Source organism: Wasmannia auropunctata, unplaced genomic scaffold (genome assembly GCF_000956235.1).
Source record: "Wasmannia auropunctata unplaced genomic scaffold, wasmannia.A_1.0 LD336071.1, whole genome shotgun sequence".
NCBI classification, from domain to species: domain Eukaryota; kingdom Metazoa; phylum Arthropoda; class Insecta; order Hymenoptera; family Formicidae; genus Wasmannia; species Wasmannia auropunctata.
In genome coordinates this window covers 1,090,737-1,106,579 of record NW_012026819.1, presented here as the reverse complement: position 1 = coordinate 1,106,579, position 15,843 = coordinate 1,090,737, and the positions used below count along the sequence as shown (strand labels likewise).

The 15,843-nt window shown below is 37.2% G+C and overlaps 1 protein-coding gene across 1 annotated transcript in view; it reads left to right on the top strand.

The window, feature by feature from the left end:
- The window catches only part of LOC105449891 (leishmanolysin-like peptidase), a 251,269-nt gene that overhangs the window by 209,732 nt on the left and 25,694 nt on the right, over nucleotides 1-15,843 (top strand). The window contains exon 4 of the mRNA XM_011689342.1: nucleotides 4,977-5,059. Within this exon, the coding sequence (XP_011687644.1) occupies nucleotides 4,977-5,059 (83 nt within the window). The remainder of the gene's footprint in view (nucleotides 1-4,976; nucleotides 5,060-15,843) is intronic.

Below are 15,843 nucleotides of genomic sequence, written 5' to 3'. Positions count from 1 at the left end.
ATTGTCTCACAATCAGTTAATGTTATATCTAATAAATGAATCTAAAAGATTAAAGCTTGTAAAGTCTAATTTCGCTCGCGGAATTTTACTGCTCGCTCAAAGGCACTTTCCTCTCCGTCACCGCACGTCATAGCGCGAGTTGGAACTTTACGCGCGCAGATAGCACACCCCCTTGCAGGCAGGAAGCTACTCATCCTTGCCTGAGGAAAAGGCTGGCAAACTGATAAGGCCGCGGGAGTTACGCAATATTGTGATAAAGGCGAACGTCGTCCCTCCTGTGCGGGGTGATAAACGCGACGCGGGGGCTCGTAGACGCGCGCGGCGGACGGCGGGGCGAAGGGACGCGCGGCATCCCGTCGCGCGATGCGAGGAACGCTCGACGGGACATGGCGAGGCACCCGGGAAGAGAGGAATGCCGGTTAACGAGGATAAAGGGCACGGCGTAATGGACAGTGCGCGCTGAAATTCATGCCCGGCCATAAGAAAAATTGGACCCGCCGACGCCGCCACACCGCGCCGCGCCGCGCTTTTCCCACTGGTGAATTAATTCGTTGGAACTTATAACACGGTTTTCGCCGCGCGCGTGTGCCACCTAAACACGGTGTGGCCGATAAAGCGCGGGCGTCGTTAGGCAGGGGAGAAAGAAATTTCAAGTCGGCGACTTTCATTAATGAAGTTTTAAGATAAAGAACGTCATTGATCGTAACTTTGAAATTTGGAACGTAAAATTATCAAAATCTTATTTCTATTAGACTTCTGTTGAAGTTGAAGCTGCTGAAAATTAGTTTCACGTAAAAACGTTCGTTTAAATATATGTTTAATGTATTTGTTAATTAAATTACACACGCTTATTAAGAAAAATATACATATATGTTTGATACTAATTCACCTTCTTGAATTCCCGCTACATATCCAGTGGAACGTTGTGAAATTTTTAGCCGCAAAATATTTCGCGAATTGGCGGTGTCGAATGACGATAGAATTCTGTATCTCTTTTTTTTTTACAAAGATCCTCTGTATATTTCGAGAGATAAAATAATATTGCGTTTTGTGTGTTACTATCTGCAGAACGGTAGTGCGGGAGTTTTGACAGGTGTATCTTGCCGTGTTTATCCACGTTACCGCAGAATCCCATCGTAACGGATAAAAATCGCACAAGCGATTTTGGAGAAGATGCGATCTCAGCACGGATTATTTTCCTTTCCGCTTCAATCCGTTGATGCACTCGGCTAAGAGTACCTTTTCTCTCTCCGTTACCGTGCAAAGCCTGCGCACATACACACGCACGCACACGTGAAACTTTTCAGATACATTTGCAACGTCGCGTTGTACGCGTATAAAAATTTCCTGGAATTTCCACCATTTTTCCCGCCGTCAGAATGAGACGGGTCGAGAACTGACGTCGCGAGCTGGCTAATAATTATCACGGTCGTTGGCTAAGCTCTCATTTTCAGAATCGTATTTTTCCGAAATGGCCGGACATATTACGCATGCGAGACCCGTGAAATAAAATCCAGCAGGCCGAATTAATCGCCCCGCGATTCTACGATGGAACCAGCTGGCATTCGCGTACGTTAAATAGGTCGTTTCCAGGGACCTGGGAACGCGCTACCAGCGCGGCTGCAGAATCCGGATCTGCGAATTCGAAAAACCGAGAGAGAGAGAGAGAGAGAAAGACATCCAGGCCTCTGTCTGGATCTCTCATCCTCCTCCACAGCCCTTTCAGCATTCGTCCTTCTTGCTGTTCTCTCGTTTCAACTCTCTTTTTTTTCCAAGTGAGCGTTGACGCAACGCCAAATTGAATTGGGCCTCGCGCGACGGTTCGTGAATAATTTCGCGAGAGCACCCGTGTGTCGTCTCTGTCAACAATAATCGGCCAGTTGTCGCGCATCCCTCTTTCCATCTTGCATGCTACCTCTTTTCGCTGTGCGTTGCAGCCACAATTGCAACCGCGCGATGAGGACGCGATGGAAAAAAAATATAGGCAGAGAGAGAGAGAGAGAGAGAGAGAGAGAGAGAGAGAGAGAGAGAGAGAGAGAGAGAGAGAGAGAGAGCGATGCCGCCAGTCCTGGAATCGAGATTTTTTTCTCTTATATTTTACCCAGCGTGCGCGTGTATCGATTTATTCATCGCGGAAATCGAGCGTAACGAGGCACAAAATGCCTCCAAACATCGGACCCTGTATCTATCTGCGTCCAATTTTGTATTCCACCCTTTTCGCGTTCTTGCGGTCACCTCTCTCCGCCTGCTTTTTCCTTAAATAAGTTCCCATCATGAACAGTTTTATTGCTCAGTACGATTTCATTCCCCTGCAAATTCGCTACTTGTCACTTTAAATACAATTGAATTTCCCTAATACATCGCTATTGCTACAGCAGCCAGTTAAACATGACGAGGATAAAATTTATCGTTGAATTATATTTAACCGTTCCATTTCGCAAAAAGAATGAATAATTTATCAAAAAGTATCTTTTATTTTTAAAGAGGTCGGTTTTTCCGAGTTGTTCTGAATATAAAAGGATGCAATACAATTTCGTTAATCGATCATATAAAGATGAATAAATGGATTATAAATTAATTGCTATCAATTGATAAAATTCTTCTCATATTTTAACATATTAATTATAATTTTGAAAAAATATTAAAAAGATATTGACATAGTTTTTCGATATTTAGAAATAATTTTGGAAGATTAATTTTTATGAATTTTGGCAGGTATTAATAATATCTGTGTTAAATGGTATAATCCAAAATTTGTGATAAATAAAGTCAGAAAAATACGTATTTCAGTATTTTACGTAATAAAATATATCATCATGATTGGTGATGATTTCAAACAGACATGTGTTGCATGTGACATGTGCTAACAAATTTTTTTTGTATTTTACGTATTTTACTTTATTTCCAGATATATTGGCATATCTCTGACGTTATGTCTCGTGAATTTCATTTTACGTTTTTTTCTGACAAGGTTTAGACTTTAACCATCATACACTGCTATTTACAGAAAAACATATTCGCATTAAAAAATTGCATCGTGCAATCTTCTCGGTTATTTTCTGAAATGGCTTTGTATTATTATCACAAATGGAATATCGGCCTCGAACCATAATTTCCTGGCAATGCGACAGTTTATTTTCCCTCCCAGTACCCGTAAATAGGAAGAAAATGTAATGGAAGGACGCAAGACTGTTAACGGCCCCGTCTCCTTTCACGATACAATCAGTGAAAAATAATTGCCGTCAAAATCAACCGCTTACGCGTTCGAGTCTGTTTTAATTATCAAGCGCTCGCCACTAGGCCGATATTAATGGCGTGCGTCCGCTCGAACGTAAAGTTCTCTCTCTCTCTCTCTCTCTCTCTCTCTCTCTCTCTCTCTCTCTCTCTCTTTCTCTTTCTCTCTGCCGTTACTTTAATTGCTCTCAGACGGTAACGATCATTTGTTTAAGGTAGCCGAAAGTAATGCGGATCAATTCTTTCTTTCTTCTTCTTCGACATACTTTAACGAAATAAAGAAACAACGCTGAAAAGGAAACAAGCTTTGCGTTCATTATATTGATTTTCCTAATAATATAACATTTCCTAATAAAAATACATTTTTTGCATTTATTATTTTCTCTGTCTTATAAGAGAATTCACATTTTGTATCTCATAGCAACAAGATAATGCTATTTTGAATCGAAATTATACATATAAAATATGAAATGTTTTTGACTAGAAAGACAACAAGAGAGAATAAAAAAGTAAAATTTACTTTCATATCTACTTTGAATATTTTGAAATTGTGATGTTTAAATGTCTAGATATCTAGAAACTATTGACAATTCAAAATGTTATTTCTTAGAGATAATTAATCTACTTCCAGTAAGAGTATAAAATTGTATACAATATCTCACTCCGTGAAAAGAAATACGTACGAAGAACGTCTAAAATTTGTTAATTGCAGACATTATTTCAAAATACATTACGTAAGACGAGATTTATCTCTCTTCTTCTTATAGCCTTGTATCTGTTCTCACAGAATTTTTTTACTTTTAGCTATCTTTTTATCACTTTGCGAATATTATATTTGAGGAATGAAAACAATATAATAAAAGCGAATTCCGATATATTTGCATATTGAACGACACAACTCCATTTTGTTTATATAAAATCGCGTATTCATTGATTCTATATTAGAATTATCTTATTCTTGGAATAGCAGATCTTATTAACATTCCATTAATCTTTTATATGCCGTGCGGGGAAAATATCCCGCCCATAAAGGATTTTGCAATAACGTTATGATAATTTCGTCGGATATTTTATTCAACGTAGAGAACTGTGATTACTCAGCGTGTATAATCATGATAAATGTGCGGAACAAAGGACCGTTCCTCTGGGATCGACGTTAGACTTTTTACGTCCGACATGAATTGTATGGCGGACGTAGGAATTAAAAATCGCACACAATCCGACACCCTTGGCCAGGATTAACCCTGAAAAGCATTGCGCACTCGCAAGACCGCGCGATTGCGCTACATTATATAGAGGGGGCGCATTATAGAAAGTAATTTTGTTGTTACACGCCAGCGAAACTTCATAAAACCAGCGCGGGCGCTTTTTCCATCTGTCGAGCTTGCATTATTTCATTCTTTCGGTGTTTTTCATCCATTCCCGCTTGTTCATTCTACGCGATTTCGTCCGCGTTATGTTTCCGCGTCTTGCTTGGCACAACGGACGTTTCGCAGACAGAGAGCAGAATACATTAAATACAGAATGTTGCGTAATGGCACTGTTATCCTCGCTCTCGGCATAGCTAGATAACACGGCCGGCGTGGCGATGATGTTTTTTGCAAAGAGAGATTCGGATTTTTTTTCGGCGCCAACACACATCTCTCGAGCGAAGCTGTTTTAAAGTAGGACCAGTCGCGTTATATATGCATGAATCAATGTTCTTGTGTCGAATTTAAAATCTGTCTGTCGTTCGATTTCAGAATACCATTTTACCCGAGGCTGTGCACTTCTGGGAACGAGCATTAATGGTGCGGGAGACCAAGAGTACCATTAGATTGAACAGGTAAGCTTAACTCAAGCTTAACTTAATGGACCCATTCGTTCGTATCCTAGGATATTGTCCATTTTTTGCAACCGATGGTGATTTTGATTTAGACAATATTTCACTTTTCCTGCTTATATTAGGTAATAATTTTCAATCGATTCGTTCAATTTGCTTTAAGACAACGTTAAGTAATGTTAATAATAAATAATAATTATTAATAATTTTATTTAGTGTGAAACAAAGAATAGAATATTAGATACTTTTTTTTATAAATATATTGTATTCCAGTAGTAATAAAAGAATACTAACGATTGAAAAATGGCATTTTTTAAGATAATGAAAGTAGTGGGAGTAAAAGGAAATAGAGGAAGAATGTTAACGTTATATAGTATACTCTACCGAAATCCGTTGAATTATTTTATCTTAATATTCGTATGTACATGTTGCAATCGCAGCGTTTATTTGCATAGAGACCCAAGATGCTAAGCTGAAAGCGTGTGAATATGTATCGCACGTATTTGCGTTCGCATAACCGTTCATCTGATTTACCACTGTAGAAACACGTACTAGCATTATTACGGTCTTGCGCTGTGATGTGCATACTTGTGATGATCTAATTGCTCCGATAAAATTAACGTTCATTAAAAAAGTGATTGTTTGATATAAAAGATATGAGAATTCTATTGTTTAACGTTGATTTTAAATCTTTTATCAGAGAGACAATCTAATTAATTTTTTATTCTCCTAATTATTTAGATTTTATTACCATAGATTATTATGCAGTTTTATGAAATTTTAGCTCTCTAAAAATGCCAGAAGTTCCAATGTACTTAATAAATTGACTCGCCATGTCAAAAAATGCATAGAAGATATGAAATTTCCTATAAAAGTTTGATATATTCGAAATCTTTTTGCAAGCAACGTTGGCATCGGCTGCGTTGCTATAGACACATCGGAAAGAGATAAATGTTCGCCGTTCGTTCTCGACCCTTTTCCGGGCGCGGTAGCCGGCGTAGTTTGACCGCAGATACGCTAGCAACCTAAATTAATGCATCCGTGTCCGCCGACCAGATAAATAGAACACATGGAAGTGCATGGGCATAAAGTCGCGTGTACACATAACTGCATAGTTATGTGGTTTTCTGCGCTTGTAAACAAGCTCTACATTCCTCCCGTATTTCTAACGAGGCATGACTTTTCGCCGCGATGCCTCTCACGCGTTGGCACGGTATTTCCGAAACCACCGCGCGAATTGTCCCGCGTGAACAGCCATTCGCGAAGACAGTGTAGCTATGAGTTTTCCCGTGATTACAAATTTATGGTCCAGCATGTGGATGACTTATTGTTAGTGCAAAAATGTAACTCGAGATGCTAAGCTTTCTTGCATCGGGGGGATTTGACCTCGTAAATGGAATGTTCCCATAAAACAAGTTAACAACTGTATATGGATTGAAAACTTGAGGGAGAAATAATTTTATATTTTTGTGATCTCTATTTCTATAACTTTAAAAGTGACATTTACCGTTAAACATTATTTTAAAAACATTTTTTATGAAATAATATTTTTTTTATTGTATAAAATTAACTTTCTTGAAGAAATCTTTCCACATTTAACGATTAAGGTGAAAATAATTAAAAGTATATTTTAGTACATTAGATATAAGATATATATAGATATAAAATAAATATTTATACGTCATAATCAAATAAGTAATTGTACGTTCAGGAATTTATCCTAATTTATTCGTTTAATCATGTATGACCCAATCAATATTATTCATTTATTATTTCTCTCATTTTATTCTCGACATATTAAACTCAGTCACAAGTATAGCCTGAAATATATCTTTTATTGAAATAAATTGTGTTTATATATTCATTCGCATTTCATCTTTTATTCGCTATCTCTTGTGCTCATTTCTTTCTCTCATTCAATGCAAGAACATAAAAAAATTACGTGTGCATTAAATGCATCGTTTCATTAGTCTATCCTCAGCGCCGCTATAGACAATACTTGATAATGGAGCGATTATTCCCCTATCTAAGCCTACGGATGTCCCGGACAAAAAAAAGCTCTACGCTTCCGGTATTTACTGCTGCTGCGAGCAAAGGGGTGCTAAGGGTGAAAATTACGCGAGGGATGGCCACCCTCTCCCGCTTAAGCCACGGTCAGTGCAAATTCGATCGATCGGAATGGACGTGCGCGCGCGGCACGGCTTTCCTTAGTTTATCGCGCTCAAGCGAATATTTCGTATCCTTATAAGGGTGCTGACGTTCAGTGAATAAAAGGGAAGAGCTTATGGGAGACACGTGGAGGCGCAAGCCGGGAATGCCGGATATAATACAGAGAAACGCGTGAACTAAAATAAGACAAGAAGGAACGCGGGTTCGGTTCCCGGGCACATACATCAATCTCTTGCCAACTTTCGTTCCTATTGCTGCCAATAAAAATCCAGGCGGGAGCTCGTGGTAATCTTCGCGTGTCAGCTGCCTCCTCGCGAAAAACTTTGCGCGTTTATCGATCTCCTATGTATCATTATATACTATTTTTCCCGTCACGGCTGCGGCGCAAGCCGGAGATAAGACATTTGCCATTAAAGTATAGGTTCAATAGAGCTGATCGAGTATCCACGCGAATGAAAATGTCAAATTGCGGAAAACCGAAAGTACGAGTGACATGCTTTCCGCTAGTTACATACATTAAGATTTTTGACGAACGGAATTATGTATTCGTATAAGTACTGTAAATTGCGACAACCTATATATAGCTTTAGCAGAATTAATTTTAAGTTACAAGAGGAAAGAAATCTCGAATGAAGTTCATATAAGTGGCAGAAACGGTTTATGTATTACACTTCTAGCGACAATAGAGATGTGACGAGTTCTGCCGCAACAAAAGAAGTTGTAGAACCATCAGAGAAGTATCAGAAAATCAGTATATCATTAGTAATAAGATATACGATGTTGTTGATATGGATTTTTTGTTTTGTTATTTTCATGGAAATGTTAAAAATCTTTTGCTTTTTTATTGCTTTTTAACTTTAATGTAAGATTAGGATATTTTTCCTAGCTATTTCTCCTAGAAATGATTTATAATAGAACGATGGAATAAGAAGAGCAATTTTCCGTGGATATCTATTCTCATATAAAAATTTGACGCGATCTTTTTTATATAAAATTTCTTCAGATAAAAAGAAATTTTATAACTTTTTATTATAAAAATATTTTACTTACAATAAATTTGAAAGACAAGTACTTTACTGCAGATATTTAAATTTAATTTAGAAACTGCTACACATTGTTAATTATTTCTGAGCCTGAATATAGCTGATAATGAATATAACTGTTACACGATTTACGACACAAGTTACTGCAGGATTTTTATAAAATAATTATCTTCAAATAAATGTCTTTTTATGAAAAAAGCGAACATTGCAGGCACGCAATTTTTTCACAAGCCGTTAAGAAAATTGCATTATTTATTTTGCAATTTCCCTCCTTCCAAAGATTAATCGTGTCGAAATATCGTATACAATGCATGCCGGATTATGGACGGGCAGCACATTAATTCGTGTCGGTCTTCACAAAAGGTAAATGTAATGCCTGTCGCTCAGAATGCAGAGTGAAATCGGATCAAATGAAACCTGTGCACGGGGGTGCCCACGCATACAAGCGCAGGATTGCGTCGGGCACGCGTCAAAGGAGATTCGATTTGAAAGTGAGAGAGTGAGAGAGAGAGAGAGAGGGAGGGAGAGGGAGAGTGAGGACCGGTTGCGTTTAAACGGGGCGAGCACGCGTGTAACGTTTATCGGTCGAATGCGCGCCACGATATAGTCGACAGGGGCCAAGGATTGTGGAGGATGATTCGCGGGTCGTTTACATAACGCGATATTACGGCATAACGACTGTAACGCTTTAATGCACTTCCGGACCGTGCATTGGGTTACCGATTGAAGATGCTTCGAGAGCCTCTTTAGCCGTTTGCATGGAAGCGGTTTAGCCTGCGCTGTATCTCCATCTCTCCCTCTGTGCTTTGAATTGTACGAGCAGATTCTGTTCACGTCTAAACAATGCGCACAAATCTGAGTATCGCACAATCTTCGATAGAGACATAATCCATTGTCTCTTGAAACATTGTTCAAGCTTTTGCGTTATTATATATATCTAACCGATCTATATTGTATTTCCTTTTGGTTGTTTCTGTTTTTAGCCTATCTGAAATACGAAATAATTTCAGTATATATCTTATGCAGCAAAGTCTTTTATAATTATTAATAAAATAAAGAATTTTTATCAATAAATTTTCCGAAATGTGTATAGCTTTCTTTACACAGTATAGGTATTTAAAAAGTATATATGTATATGTAACACACAGTTTAGACAGTTAATTTGAAATGAAATATTTTTCGCTTTGTAAAAGATATTTCTTAAGTACGGCTGTTATAAATATTATTCACAATATCTGCAGTGTTACTAATGGATGTAAAAGGGAAAAATGTACCGGTGACTATGTATTTATGTTCATCCAACAAGATGAAACAACAGTAGTAATTTTATGTTTAAGGCGGCTGTATACGTAGGCTAGTACCTGGGGAACCTGAATCCTAGCAGCAAGGGGTGTAATTACTTTGCGTCGAACATAAATCTCACATAACGATGGAACGCGTTAACGTCCGCTAATAGCATTAATTAGAATGCCCCTGCGGGTGTACGCGCTAACGCGAATTGTATATCTTGCAATTAGGCCAATTTTTTCGGTATTTCCTACTTTTTGTGTGGCCGCGTCCCTGTGCACGCTACTAATTATGCTATTCCGTGTGTGTGTATGTACGTGATATCATAATTTGTATTTTAAAAAAGAATATTTCGTCTATTAATCAATATGCAATATTGCTCGAGGATATAAGTTATAAATTGGAAATTTTATAAAATCAATTTTTTATTATATTCCTTTAGGCCAATATTTGTATCTCGATGATTCCACCGATCAACTTTCGTTCCCATATTGTCAAGCGTAATAATTAATTAAGTCAATCAATCATGAGTCGTAATTGGCAAACTATCCATAGATAATTTATTTGCCTCATTTAATCTGACAGTTTGGAATAGCGTGCATGCAACTGATATAATTTAATGTATAACACATTAAATAATCAAATTGTAATAACTGAATTTGTTGCGTAATTAATAAAGGACATTAATATATTCTATTGCAGAGCATCTATATAACAGATAGCCTTCGAAACTCTATATGTTATACATTCGAAATTGTTATACATTCATGAAAAATATGCTGTTAATTTGTATGCGAGTATTGTGCGCACTGTAGTTAGAAACGAAAGCTCTTAAAGCAACAGTAAAGCCAGATGATATTAACAAAGCAGAGTAAAGCGCGGTGTTCACCGAATCGTGTACCGATTTAATTTAAACGATTTACTTTTTTTTTTAATACGGATATCACGCGCCGCAATCAGGGTATTGTGCATTTCGGCTTGTATTGGCTCAATTTCCGTCAATGGCTTTGATAATCACGCATACGTAACATATCATTGAAATTTCTATGGGAATGTTGGCAGTATAATCACCTGGTCATACAGTCAAGCGTCACATATTTACACGATATATGCATGCCAAGCAAAATATTCTATATTGCTTGTATAATCTCTAACTGAATATGAATAATAACGTAGAGAGAACGTAGGTAGATATATTATAACAAATATTATATTTTTAATTCCGTATAATTTCGCATAATTATAAATGTTCAATTTTATGTTTCATTCAGTATGTTAACCATTTGAATTTAATATCGTATTTTTGTGTGCTAACTACATACACGTAAATTATATAGATTTCGTCAAAATTTTTCTATAGCATTTATGATTTAAAGTGAAAATTACATACAAATATTTCATTACGATCGGTACCTTAAATTTTTGTTCACGGCCGCGCATTTGTTTGCATGCCTTTTAATATATAATCTCTTTCTTGGTATTACGATTATCCTTGACAAATATCGCATAATACATTTTTTACACTTTGGGTATTACGAGCACGGCGTCGTCTATTAATATCAGGAACTCTACTGCATACCCGTGCATCGGTATACATACGACCGGCTTCAGTTAGCCGTGCAAGACCGTAATTAATTTTAATGATCTCCCAGCACGACAATAGCGCCTAACTGCCTCTCGGTTCCCCGTTCTCCCCAGAATTTCTACCAGAACCAGAACGCGCCTGTCGTAATTCGACCGAAAAGAGAGAGAAAGAGAGAGAGAGAGAGAGATAGCGAATCAAATTTCAGTGAGCGCAATGTCGTTGTACGAGCTTCGAAGAATTACGGTAATTGTTTTGTTTTATAATCCGTGCCGCCGCGTAAATCACGTCGGCAATCATGATCGTCGTAGTTGAAATGCGGGAATAGGCGCGTGTCACGTACGCGCCACGCGTTTACGGTAATGATTTCAGCTCGTACCACGGTGACCACGGGGATCCTGATATTTTCTATGTCTGGGGCCCCAGGTAATCACATCCATCTATGGGCTGTGTGCGCGCGCGCGCACGCGCCCGAGACACAGAGACATTTTAAGCCGGGTTTGCCGGGACGTTATGGATACGCCAAACGACCTCCGGCGTCAGCGTAATTGAATTTGATGCGATGACCTGCAAAGCGCATGCTTGTTTCAGGACGACGTTGATCCTCGTTGCGACGCTTTAAGGTTTACATCTGAATATTCGATTTCAATCCTTTCACTTTATTGATAAAATGGAGAGGCAGCCCGGCTGCTTCTCTATAGGGGAGGATAGCGTCGTAATATAATTTGACGACATAACACGCTGCGCTTTTCGATTTTTTTGCTATATGCTTTTCTTTGTAATTGAAATAATATTATAGAGAAAACAGTTTTTGGAAATGAAGAAGTCGCGATACATAATTTGTGTATGCGGGGTGAAGAAATACAAACGTTTGTAAAATTAAATTTAAAATTCTGTCATCATACATAATTTCTCTTAATAATCTATTATAATATATTATTTCCTAAGTGCAGTTAACGGAAGAAAAGTATTTCCATAAAAAATGATATTGGAAATTGTCACTATATTTGTAATATTTATATATAAAGCTTCGTTGCAATAGAAGCTAACAAGCTCCTTGCATTTCGTTTGCCTTCAACTTAAAAAAAAAAAAGAACTTCTTTCAATTATAGATCTCCGTATCTGATGGCAGCTTTTCCGATACTTTTTATTATGTTTCTACCTTACGTGACATAGATTTTATGTCCAATGCTTTCATTATTTCCTGTTCCGATCATTCCATTTGTGTTCTCGCGTCTCGTAAGTAAGAGTGACGGAACTTTTTCATCAAAACTTTCTCGGCGTCGGGACTCTCTGACCGTCGAAAGAAGGACGCTGCAGCCTACAGCGTCCTCCCCTTGCTTTCTGTCCATCTCCTTTATCTTGGATTTCCGGATCTGCCTTACTTCTTTCGCTCGTTGTTATAGCATTTCTCAACAATAGAAGTTTTCTTAAATGGACAAGAGGAAGAGTAAAGCAGAGGCGAATACACAAATGATTATTATTTACGATATTGTTGAACGTATAAATGTGAAAAGAAGAAGAGCAGTACAATTCGCGTGTCAAAAACTTCACACAATAGTAATATAAAACATACATATACGATATAACACACGTACGGCATACTAACATTATATTTAGCATATTTATCTCTGTCATTGTAATAGAATAAATAAATAAGTATGCTAACCGTTTAAAAAACATCTTATTGGCCATTGCGAATTAACAATCAATAATTAGGAGCGTAAGTTTTAATAAATTAACGCTTAATTATAGCGTTAAGTTAATACAATTTTTGCGTAAAATTTTATTAACTTAATTATCAATATGCTAAGTTTTGCTAATAAATAATTCGGCGGCTCGGCTTTATCGTGCAAAAGCTACGTTAAATCACTCAAGTGCCACCGAATACGATCGCAGACTGACGAGGTATTCGGTTAATTGGGCGAATCGTATCTACCAGTTGCTTGTCTCTCGAAATCGTGTTTCCGTGGTTATAACTAGCTGCATGTAGCGGATGTTTCTGTTCTGGCTTATTTGGCTCATCTGTTATATAACTCGATTGTCACACGGAACAGATACAGGATATCCTCGTGAACGATAGATTGGAATACTGGCAATTAGTAGTTTTGTAAATTCTAGTGTTCATGTTCTCAATAACGGTTGCATTTTTTTCTGAAAAAAATTCGCGCAAAGGTTTATTCCATTCATACTGACAGTTCAATAATGTGTATTCCATATATCTTCTGCTTTGACCTCATACAAAAAGATATCGGAAAATTTTATTCATTTTTAGAGCAAAATATATATATGCAATTTATTTTATTAATTGTCTTATATTTAATTTAAATGCACTCGATCTCGATTTCGAACTTAGCGGCGGAATTACTTTATTATCTTACGCTTATTCTGGATCTTCTGATACGCGGAGAACGATACTTAACATCAAGTTCTGAAAGACTGAAGTATTTCGATAGAATCTCATCTTGCGGATTTTGGATTATAACCACAATACTGGCTGCCTAGATTGTCTGTTAACGAACGGAGAGTAGCGCTCCGTTGGGATTTGCATCGGTATTTGCAAACATAGTTGACATTGCTGGCGAAATTATTGAATACCGAATATTTCTCAGCTGACGCGAGAGTGCGAATCTTCAAGCGTTGCCAGAAGCGTACCATTCGATACGAAATATTTATGCCATATATTTACAAATATAAAACGAGAACGTTCTATATACATAAGTAAACTATTTTTTACAAAGAAGTGAATTTTTTACGATATTAAAGAAATATATGCATATTCTACAATTTACACTGTATAGGAAATTTGATTTTCACACATTTCTCTCGTATTCTGCTCGCTTCAAATTGTTTCTTTGTGATCTAAATTTCGATGGAGCAATACTTTCTATCTGGCCACCGAAAAAAAAAACTGTACAAAGGTTGAATTCGGCATCGTATTTTGTACATATGAATGTGCACGGAAAAATCGAGATCACTACCATCGAATGGAAAGCCAAATTCCGTCCTATTTCGTGGAACTGCGTTCCATATTTTTCCGTTATTATGCTTGTACAACCATCCGGCATTATGTACTCCAGCAGCTGGTGATACTTTATTATTCAAAATGAAACTTTCGGTTCGAATATGGGTCGTGCGCACTCGCCTCGCGGAAAAGCAGAGAGGCAACCGTGTAGAGAGGCAAATGTGAATTCTTCACTCGTTTATAAATTATTCAATCCATATAAATTAAAGAGCGGTATGCCGTAAAGTGGCGTTAATTATTCGCAGGAGATTAACATTTGAAAAGTAAATAAATTAAGCTAAGTTTTTTTATAATTTATATAAGAAAAATATTTAAAAAATAATCTTCCTGTTGGCGTTGAAATATAAATCTTATTTGCGTAATTTGAAAAATAAGCAATATGCAAAATTTATCTAGATAATTTCTGTAATATAAAAATTTTCTATATGTTATCTAGAAAAGAATTTATTACACATGAAAAAGATTAGAGATTTAGTTAAATTCCGCGAATATAAGAATTAATTATCGAAGATATAGCTAAGTCTAAAATTTACTTGCAGCTCTACCAAATTTGTAATGGACTTTTTATCGAGAGTTTGTGCGGCGTTCTACTGCTCGACAAAGCTCTCTTAGGCAAGGAAGAAAGCAGGCTTCCCACTTGAAAGCCCGGCTTCGGTGAGATGGGCAGGTTCTTGGGTTAAAACTTGGTAATCCCGCTCCAATTATTTAGGCTAATAGCGAAAGTTTCGTCGGCAGTCGCGTTAATTAATTGGCAAATAGTCGATTCTCGAGTCGGGCCGTTTTTCCGGCTCGGCAGATTTTCGTTCACGTTGTGATTTATTGTTAATGTGATTGGTGTACAGCGGTAATTCTCTCTAATAAATGCTTTATGCTTACATTTTTCTCTTTGCGGCTTTTATTCCTATATCAGATCAGCACGTTAATCAATTCGTTCCTGTGTACCCATTCTCTCTTTCTCTGTTACAAAATATATGATATCATGTGTGTATATAAAGTTTTAAAATTTCAAAACACACGGCGCCTCGCAGATCTTGATAAATGCCGCTTTATGTGTAAATGAAGTTATGGGCACTAGTTGAACGTACTCTCCTGCCGTGCTTTATCCAAGAATCGTGTCAAAACGCTGCCGTCGTACCGCCATAAGTAAACAGTGCATTCTCTATGTTATCCTTTCCTTCATCTCCTACTATGCAATGCATAACAACGGGAACTCCACGTCTCAAGACGCAATTGTTTACCCAAGGTTCGTTGCCGCAATTTGTTTCGCTGTCACCTGTCCATAATTTTTCACAGCATAAAACGTGCCATGCCGAGAACAATAAATCTAAGAAAAAAAACATTTCCAGGGAAGAAATATCGTATCCGTAATTCCGCATGCCTTTTCCGCGAGATGCAATTAATTAACGACTTAGGAAGTGCCCCTGCATAATCTATCATCATTAGGAGCTTTACTATTTTTATATGTCTCTCATATTTTTGTCATGCAATTAGCGCTGAGTGAGACTCGTCTTCATTTTACGTCATTCCCGCATTAAATGAATAAAGAAATTAGAATCGAATAATAACATTTTTAGCGTCAGGATTGAAAAGTCAATAATTTTACTTTAACATCTGGATAATAAGTTAAATAAGTTTGCAGATATTCAATTTGCAAAAGAGCGCTTACTTTGTACATAGTAGA